The following is a 9,964-nucleotide window of genomic DNA, read 5'->3' as shown; positions in this document are numbered from 1 at the left end:
TGAATCAATAAATCTGACTTGTTATAACTTATCTGATGTCTCGGAGTTGTTTTTATACCATGTAAATATACAGGCGGAGTGAGGGCGCTATTAGTCCCATAATACCCCGGGAAAGAGGGTCCTGAGCGTTCGGCGTGAGAGAGTGTGTGTGGTGGCCGCATGTTTTGTCACCCGGAGCGGGGATAGAGGGAGACCCAGGCCCCTCACCCGGAGCGGGGAGAGAGGGAGACCCAGCCCCCTCACCCGGAGCGGGGAGAGAGGGAGACCCAGCCCCCTCACCCGGAGCGGGGAGAGAGGGAGACTCAGCCCCCTCACCCGGAGCGGGGAGAGAGGGAGACCCAGCCCCCTCACCCGGAGCGGGGAGAGAGGGAGACCCAGCCCCCTCACCCGGAGCGGGGAGAGAGGGAGACCCAGCCCCCTCACCCGGAGCGGGGAGAGAGGGAGACCCAGCCCCCTCACCCGGAGCGGGGAGAGAGGGAGACCCAGCCCCCTCACCCGGAGCGGGGAGAGAGGGAGACCCAGCCCCCTCACCCGGAGCGGAGAGAGAGGGATTGCAAGCGACCCGGTCCTGACAACATGCCGCGATCACGGCGAGATAAGCGGGGTAGGGGCTCACGCCTGTTTTGGGATTAATTATTAAATTTGACAGATTTTGAAGTCCGTGATTCTCCACAAATCTGGACATAGAATTTACATTAGGTTCAGCCTGAATGGTTCGATAATCTTAATCCTTGTATTATTTCTGCAGTTTCTTTGACTAAAACAACGAAGAAAGGATTACAAGTCAAACAGAACCTGATCGAGGAGGTGAGTCAACGGTCATACTGTCGATTCAAACTGGCCTCCAGTCCATCCCGTTCTCTGCTCCCAATCCCTCTGTCTTAAGCCTGGCCTTCTGAGAGGGGTCTCTTTCCCCACCACATCTCGTCCTCGAAACCTTAAAAATAATTCCCAACTGTTTAGTCTTTGACCCATGGTCCACCAAAACATCGATTTGCTCAAGAATGCTTAACCATCTTTTTATTTATCTCCTGTAAAACCCTCTCTTATCCCTTGTCCTGGAACAACTCATTCTTGTTCTCGTTGTGGAGCTGGAGGAGCTTAGAGGGCAGGCAGCAGGAACGTTGACATTTCAGATCGGGACCCTTCAGAAACCCCAGTTCTGAAGAAGGATCCCGACCCGAAACGTCAACTTTCCTGCACGTCTGCTGCTGCCTGGCCTGCTATGCTCCTCTTGCTCCACACTGTTATCTCTGATTCCAGCATCGGCAGTTCTTACTATCTCATTCTTGTTCTCTACAGCTGCAAGCCATTGGCAAGATCTGGTTGGATCCTAACAAAATAATCCTTGGCTTGTCGATTTCTGATTATCTCTTTGAATGCCACTATCCCATTTTCCTTTGGTCATCTATTCCTCTCCTCTAAGTATGAGGAGACTATGAACTGCAGACAGTAACATTTGACCTCTGCTGATCCCTTTTCTCACTGAGTTAAGATTCTTCTTATCCCTGTCTTGCTGAACACCAGACTTTCTGTTTCCCGTCCATTTTCATTGACTTCTTCACACCCATTAAAAACAGTTACTGCCCTTCCTTAGCCTGTCTACTGAATAGACCCCTGTGTCTATTCCAATGTCTGTTCCAAAGCTGAGGCTTTGGTCGTGATCTTTCAAAAGTCACTGGAGTCAGAAAAAGTCCCAGATGATTGGAAAATTGCTGTTGTAACTCCCTTGTTTAAGAAAGGATCAAGGCAAAAGATGGAAAATTATAGGCTAATTAGCCTAACCTCGGTAGTTGGTAAAATTCTAGAATCCATTGTCAGGGATGCGATTTCTAATTTCCTGGAAGCGCAGGGTCAGATTAAAACAAGTCAGCATGGTTTTACTAAGGGGAGGGTGTGCCTGACAAACCTGTTAGAATTCTTTTGAAGAGGTAACAAGTATGTTAGACCAGGGAAACCCAGTAGATGTTATCTATCTAGACTTCCAAAAGGCCTTTGATACAGTGCCTCACAGGAGGCTGCTGAGCAAGGTGAGGGCCTATGGTGTTCGAGGTGAGCTACTGGCTTGGATTGAGGATTGGCTGTCTGACAGAAGGCAGAGAGTTGGGATAAAAGGCTCTTCTTCGGAATGGCAACTGGTGACGAGTGGTATCCCGCAGGGTTCAGTGTTAGGGCCACAGCTGTTCACCTTATATATTAATGATCTGGATGAAGGGACTGGGGGCATTCTGGCGAAGTTTGCCGATGATGCGAAGTTAGGTGGACAGGCAGGTAGTACTGAGGACGTGGGGAAGCTGCAGAAAGATTTAGACAGTTTGGGAGAGTGGTCCAGGAAATGGCTGATGAAATTCAATATGAGTAAATGTGAGTTTTTGCACTTTGGAAAAAAGAATACAGGCATGGACTATTTTCTAAATGGTGAGAAAATTTGCAAATCAGAAGTGCAAAGGGATCTGGGAGTGTTGGTCCAAGATTCTCTAAAGGTTAACTTGCAGGTAGCGTCCGTAATTAAGAAAGCGAATGTAATGTCGTCGTTTATCTCAAGAGGGTTGGAATATAAAAGCAGCGATGTGCTTCTGAGGCTTTATAAGGCTCTAGTTAGGCCCCATTTAGAATACTGTGTCCAATTTTGGGCCCCACACCTTAGGAAGGACATTCTAGCCCTAGAGCATGTCCAGCGGAGATTCACACGGATGATCCCTGGAATGGTAGGTTTAACGTATGATGAACGGCTAAGGATCCTGGGATTGTACTAAACTCCACTGGAGAAGGTTGAGGGGAGATCTAATAGAAACTTACAAGATAACGTATGGTTTAGAAGGGGTGGATGCTAGGAAGTTGTTTCCGTTAGGCGGGGAGATTAGGACCCGTGGGCACAGCCTTAAAATTAGAGGGGGTAAATTTAAAACTGAAATGAGACGACATTTCTTCAGTCAGAAAGCGGTGGGCTTGTGGAATTCATTGCCGCAGAGTGCAGTGGAGGCCGGGATGTTGGATGCCTTCAAGGCAGAGATCGACAAATTCTTGATCTCAGAAGGAATCGAGGGCTACGGGTGAGTGCAGGGAAGTGGTATTGAAATGCCCATCAGCCATGATTTAAATGGCAGAGTGGACTTGATGGGCTGAATGGCCTTGCTTCCACTCCTATGTCTTATGGTCTTCTATGGTCATTGAAAATTTGCACTGCATTACCATTTTTTGAATTACTCCAAATCCCACTTGCCCATCATCAATATCCATGCTAACCTACGGTGGACCCTGTTCAGCAGTACCTGAAACTGTTAATACTCATCCTCATGTCCAAATTTCTCCATGGGCTCACTGCTCCCTATCTCTGTAATCTTTGTACCAGTGTTAATGGTCATGCACTTGACTTATGTTCCAAAGATAAACGTCTGTAATTCTTTAAAGACACCCTGTAAAACCTAGCTTTGTACAGTTTTTAGTCACCTGCTCTGATATCCTTTTGTGAGATTAATAGCCATGTATCTATTGCTGTGTGGTAGTCACGTGAAATGTGTTTGGATATTTTCTTATAGTCAGGGAATTATAGAGTTATACACCACTAACCAGATATCATAAAATAATCTAGTCCCATTTGCAAGCATTTGGCCCATACAACTCTTAAACCCTTCCTATCCAGATGCCTTTTAAATGTTGTAATTGTGCCACTTCTTCCACCCCTCTGGCAGCTTGTTCCATACATGTTTCACCCGCTGCATGAAAATATTGCCCCCCCCCCGCCCCCAATCCCTTTGAAATCTTTCCCCTCTCACCTAAACCAATGCCCTCTACTTCTGGACTCACCTACCCTGGTAAAAAGTCCTTGATTGTTCACCCTATCCATGACCCCCGATTCTATAAGGTCATTTCTCAGTCATAACCTGTTCAGCCTCTCCTTAAGAGATGCATATACATGCAAGTTATTAAGGTTAATTAATTCTTCACTAAAATTAATAAAACATTTGGTGGAAAATTGATTAACCGTGCAGACAGTCTAGTTGAACCCTTATTGCTAGTGCTCAGTTGAATCTTGGTTTTTGTTTTGAAGTTACGAAAATGTGTGGACACCTACAAGAATCTATTTGTCTTTTCTGTTGAGAATATGCGAAATAACAAATTGAAGGATATGCGGAGTGCTTGGAAGCATAGCCGGTGAGTCATTGACATGAAAACCACCTGCCCCAGAGACGTATTAGCTGAAGGAGAATGGGTACTGAACATTTACTTTTTAGTTTCGTTATCCAATTATGGAATGTAGGAATTATAGTAACCAATCATAATCTTGAGCTCATTTTGCCATTGCATTAGATTGTAGCTGATGTATGTCTTAACTTTACTTACCTCTCATGTTTTTGGTCCTTTGTGCACCTAGCAGTGTACCATCTACAAGATGCACTGAAGAAATTCATGAAGACTCCCATATAATATTGTGGGTGTTTCCATAACAATTGAATGGCAACAGTTCAAGCTATTCATCACCACCTTTTCAAAGGCAGTTAAGGACAGGCAACAAACTCTGGCCCAGCCAGTGAAGCCCATAATCCATGAATGAATAGAGGTGGGGGGGGGGGGGGTGTGGGGGAGGTGTAGGGAGGAAGGGAAATGCAAGTAGTTAAGCAGGTGATTGAAGTTAATTGATAGATTGACTGACTGGGTGGATGTAAACATGAGTAACAGGTAGAACTGCTGTCTGTCATGAAATATAAAATTGAGTAGTTTAATAAACTCTCTTCACAAAGAAAGGTTATTTGTTTTGATCTGAAGTGATATTTAGCTGAAGCCTGTTGCTTAAAAGTGAAGATGGGAAACTAATTTCTTTTTGGTCAGAAAATTATAGCTGGAATTATTATATTTGAGAAGAATGACTGAAACCAAGTCTGTAAGGGTCTGGTTTCCCACCAATGTCATGTGAAGCTGAATTACATGGTTAATGGAAAAGAATTAAGTGAATATATGGGCCACCCTCTTTTTTTAGAAAAAGAAATGGTCCTAGGTTTGCAAATTCCTACTAGAAATTGGATCAGATGTAAAGTATTTAGAATTAGCAACTCAACAATTGGACACGGAGGTAGGTTTTGAAATTCTATTAAAATTTATGGACACAATTTATAAGAAATATGATCTATTGAGTGTATCTGAGGCATGGTCAGCCTTTGATAAATTTAGAAAGGATGATTGATATTCTTAGAAATAAACAGAATCTGATTCGACAGATGATACACAAGATTGTTGTAAGAAAAAAGCTCCTTAGGAATTCCTAATTCAGAGCTTGCCTTTCAGGTGTTTTTCTTTATTCATTTACGGGATGAGGGCATTGCTGGCCAGGCAGCATTTATTGTCCATCCCTAATTGTCCAGAGTTCAGAGTCAGCCACAGTCCTGTGGGTCTGGAGTCACACGTAGGCCTGACCAGGTAAGGATGGCTGTTTCCTCCCTTGAAGGACATTAGCGAAACAGATGGATGTTTCCTGGCAATTGGCAATGGATTTATTAGACTCTTAATCCCAGATATTCATTGAATTCAAATTCCACTGTCTGCCGTGGTGGGATTTGAACTTAGGTCTCCAGAACGTTATCTGGGTCTCTGGATTAACAGTCCAGCAATAATACCACCATGCCATTGCCTCCCCAGTTGTTGGGATGTGTGTAGGTTTTGTAAATAGATAGCCTCCTAGTTTGAATTGGAGTTAGATTTTCAGAAGGAAAGGCACTTTTAGAAGAGATGTCAGTAACAAAGGTTCTGGGGTAGACTTGTAGCTTGGGTTGTGGGTGTTGAGGTTGGTTGGCTGGCCAAGCTGGTTTGTTGTTCCGCAGACGTTTTGTTACCATGCTTGGTAACAACATCAGTGCAGCCTCCGATGAAGCGTTGGTGTGTTTTCTCACCTGGTTTTTAAACTCTGGAGTCCGTTGAGCTGAATTGCCTCACTTCTGGTTTTCCTTCATATTGGAGTGTATATGGGGTCCAGTTCAATGTGTTTATTAATGGCTTTCTTTGTGGAGTGCCAGGCTCTGCTTAGCTTGTCCCAGGATTTTGGTGGTGTTCCAGTCAAATTGGTGGTTCTCCTTATCCATGTGGATTGAGATGACTGAGTATGGATACGAAGGAATCCACGACACAGGAAAACTGGCAGTGAAGCAATCCATCTCAACAGACCCCAGAGTTTAAAGACCAGGCAGGAAAACACACCAACGCTTCATTGGAGGCTGCACTGATGATGTTACCCAGCATGGTAACGAAACGCCTGCGGAACAACAAATCACCTTGGCAAATCAACCAACCTCAAGATGTCAGTAATTTTCATAACTAAATCTAAAGGGAAAATGTTCAGGCTTAGGAGCTGTCGTGGCTCAACTACTTCAGCGATAGCACAAAGGATGGAGGGCAGCAACTCCAGATTGCCCAAATATAGATTATAAGCATCAACATGAAAAGAGAATCATTACAGAAGAGAGTGAGAATGGAGCTACCTCTAGAAAATAAAGCAGACAATACAACGTGGGGAGAGAGATAGTAGGAACTGCCGAGGCTGGAGAATCTGTTATAACAAGGTGTAGAGCTGGATGAACGTAGCAGGCCGAGCAACATCAGAAGAGCAGGAAAGCTAACGTTTTGGGTCTGGACTCTTCAGAAATGGGAGAGGGGAAGGGGATTCTGAAATAAGTACGAAACATATAAATTTATTTTCTCTTTGGGTCACCCAAAGACATGAAGCTTGTCCTTTTTATAGCAAAGCTTCATATCCATATTCCAATCACCTAGGTATCTGTTCAAGTATGGCCAGATTTATCATCTACTTGTAGGAATGAATAAATGTTATCCATTACCTTGGGAAGCCAAGAAAATAAACATTAGTTAAAAGTAGCCAATCTTTGACAATGGTAGAAATTGTAACAACGGGGAGATATTTGTCTGAAATTCTAAAATAAATCTTAATGTAAGATTTCCAGTCTGGGAGAAGTTTGCCTATAGAATGTTATGTGGATAACGGATTAGGATAATGTATGTTCACTAAAGGGTCTTAAGTGGATTGGTATGTGATAGCAGTTGTCAGAATGTTTCTGAAAAACTGCTTGCTCTAGAGAAATTATTGGAAATTCTTGAAAAAGAACACCTGACTCTGTGAGGACTAACAAAAATACAAGGGAAAAATATCAATTTTTGTTTCAGTCACTTTGTGACTAAATTACTTACGTTCAAAGAAAAGGAAATATGAAAGGTTTGTATTGTGTAGAACATAAAAAAAGTTATTGTGATCAGTTATATTGTAAACTATGTGAAATCATATTTACTTCGTGTAGTTTTAGCCAAGGGTTGATTTGTATATATTCAAAAGACAAGGGGATTTTCTCTCCTCAATCTGATATAGCATCTCCATGACCATCAAATCCTGAAGTGAAATTTGAACCCAGCTTTTTAGCCCAGGGAAAGGGACACACTACCACTGCACCACAAGTTATTTTAAGTCAACCATTTTGGACATGCTATGGCAAACCTCACGGATGAGTGAGATTTAAATCCAAACCATCTGGCTCAAGGGGAATTGCTATTGCACCATAAGACCTCTTATGATAAGAGGGCAATATGTTAATACAGCAAGTAGTGAAGCAAAAATGGGCGTTAATAAATCAATTAACTGACTGTAGATAAAAATGGGAAGCTGTTGGCATGGTTGTGTGTAAGGAGCTGTTAGACTGAGTGGTTAATAAACTCCTGTCACAAACGAGGCTATTTCAGCCTCTGTCTCACTGGCTTGAATCCATGTTGGCGCCTTGTTGCCCACCTCTGACATAAATCTTATCAGCTTCAGTTAATGAAATCCCTATTACCTTTCAATTCCAAGATTCTTTTCATTTGAAAAATGTTCTGACTTCACTGCTTTGGTTTCAATGTGAACACCACATTCCTTTGCCATTGATTTATCCACTTAAATCTAACATTGTCCATTTCAAGGCCTTTTATTGCTACCGATGTTACTTACTGCATTACCTAATTTAGTTCCAAGGAAACTTAGATATGTAAAAGCAAAATACTGTGGGTGTTGGAAATCTGGGATAAAAACAAAGTGCTGCGGGAACTCCTGTATGACAGCATTCATGATGAGAGACAGGGTATGATACCTCTTCAGAATATTCTGAACCACTTGTTAGATTCTGCAAATTGAATGCATGTTCATTATCTCGACTGTCTCTTCCCTCTTCACCAATTACCTAGTGATGTAAATAGCTTGACTTCATTTTTATGTACTCTTATCATTGCTATCAGTTTTAAGTGTGAAACTATTGTTCTGTGCTTAAACAGGTTTTTCTTTGGTAAAAACAAAGTGATGATGGTGGCACTGGGAAAAGAACCAGCAGATGAATACAAGGATGGTTTGCACAAGGTATGCTTTCTGAATTGGCCGTGTTTGTGACCAGAGAATCATCTTTTGAGTTTAAATTTCCATAATGAAAACTTGTTTCATGGGTTAATGTTTCAAGTTTGTCTTGCCTCAGTTACGGTGAAAGGTCTTTGTGAAATATTAATCCTGCATTGCATTCTCCCAATGCAGCCTGATCTGAATACTACCAGCATCTGCAGAATCTTTTCTCTCTCTAGGTCAGCAAGCAGTTGCAAGGTGAAGTTGGTCTTCTGTTCACTAATCGAACAAAAGTGCAAGTGATCAAGTGAGTCTTTTTTTCTGTCCACTTCCTTTGACCTGCTTTAGCTACTCCCACTCCTTTTTAATTCTTTAGTCTTTCTACTGAGTAACATGCTGTCTTTCCCAAATTGGTAGGTGGTTTGAGCAGTACACAGAGTCTGATTTTGCTCGTGCTGGGAATGTAGCTACAATGGCCGTTACACTCGATGCTGGGCCCCTGCCACAGTTCACACACTCTCTTGAGCCACAATTGCGACAGCTTGGGTTACCAACCACTCTGAAGAAAGGTATGGTAGTAAACAATAGCAATTTATGCAAACTGACAATGACATAGTAGCTGGTGATCTAATTTTCTACTGTCATAGAGGAAAGAATAAGATTTGGAACAGTCAACAGTAGTTGGATTTCACTTGTGGTCTCTCTCCTAGGTGTTGTGACATTATTATCTGATTATGATGTATGTAAAGAAGGTGCCTCGCTGACCCCTGAACAAGCACGTCTTCTGGTTAGTCTTTATTTTCAATAATTAGCTTGCAAGTATTGAAGTCACTATGACCAGCTGGAACCTGCCATTAAGTTGCAAAACATATTTGCAAGTCAAAAGAATTGTCCAATTTTCAGCATTTAGAGTTTTAAAAAAATACAAGTACTGGTGACATGGATACCAATTCCCACTGTTCACTGTCTTTTCTGCAGAAACTGCTTGGTGTTGAAATGGCAACCTTCAAAGTGACAATAAACTGCATGTGGAACTCTGAGACTGGTGAATTTGAGCAACTGACAACTGATGGAAGGAACAAGCAAAAGGTGGAGGAGATGGAAGAGCAGGAGTGACTGAATGCAAGTTGAAGAGCTCAGCCTGCATACTTCAAAAGTGTCAATCTTCAATGACTAATGAACAATTTCACAGTCATTTGGGAGAACAACTATTGCAAATGTGGACATTGAATTTTGTGAGCATTTTTAATAAAGTTTAGAACTTCAACAGATTTATTGGCTGGGTCTCACCTAGTGGTGCAAGAGGTGTGCGGTATTGCAGTTTATTGGTATGTACTGACATTTGAGGAACCTGTTAATGTGTCCTAACATTACAGACAAAATAACCCTATATAGAGGTCCTTTCCAAGCTCTTCACAGCAAATGAATGTGTTTGTCTTTGGAATGTCACTTTTGTGACTATTGGGGAAGGCATGGTGTTACTGGACCTGTGCAAGGAATATAGTTACAATTGCTGTTAAACACAGTTGGACCACTTTACAGTAACATTGTCTTCGGCCACAGCTGCAGCACTTCGGTTACCAAACTCTCTGAAGAATGGCAGTA

The 9,964-nt window shown here is 42.4% G+C and overlaps 1 protein-coding gene across 2 annotated transcripts; it reads left to right on the top strand.

Annotated features, from left to right (window-relative positions):
* The first annotated feature begins 105 nt into the window (after positions 1–105).
* mrto4 (MRT4 homolog, ribosome maturation factor) lies at positions 106–9,630 on the top strand. 2 transcript variants are annotated; one of them, XM_048561782.1, is made up of 8 exons: positions 106–144; positions 749–807; positions 4,052–4,155; positions 8,302–8,383; positions 8,599–8,666; positions 8,777–8,928; positions 9,070–9,146; positions 9,338–9,630. In XM_048561782.1, exons 3-8 carry the CDS (start codon positions 4,106–4,108, stop codon positions 9,473–9,475), a joined length of 567 nt encoding a protein of 188 aa, XP_048417739.1. In that variant the 5' UTR covers positions 106–144; positions 749–807; positions 4,052–4,105; the 3' UTR covers positions 9,476–9,630. The 2 variants fall into 2 exon arrangements, with proteins under 2 accessions (XP_048417739.1, XP_048417738.1); XM_048561781.2 differs by lacking the exon at positions 106–144 and adding an exon at positions 151–604.
* The last annotated feature ends 334 nt before the right edge of the window (positions 9,631–9,964 follow it).

The sequence above is a fragment of the Stegostoma tigrinum genome, chromosome 28 (assembly GCF_030684315.1).
Source record: "Stegostoma tigrinum isolate sSteTig4 chromosome 28, sSteTig4.hap1, whole genome shotgun sequence".
NCBI classification, from domain to species: domain Eukaryota; kingdom Metazoa; phylum Chordata; class Chondrichthyes; order Orectolobiformes; family Stegostomatidae; genus Stegostoma; species Stegostoma tigrinum.
The sequence above is the reverse complement of the archived record's forward strand: the minus strand, read 5'-3'. Positions and strand labels throughout refer to the sequence as shown.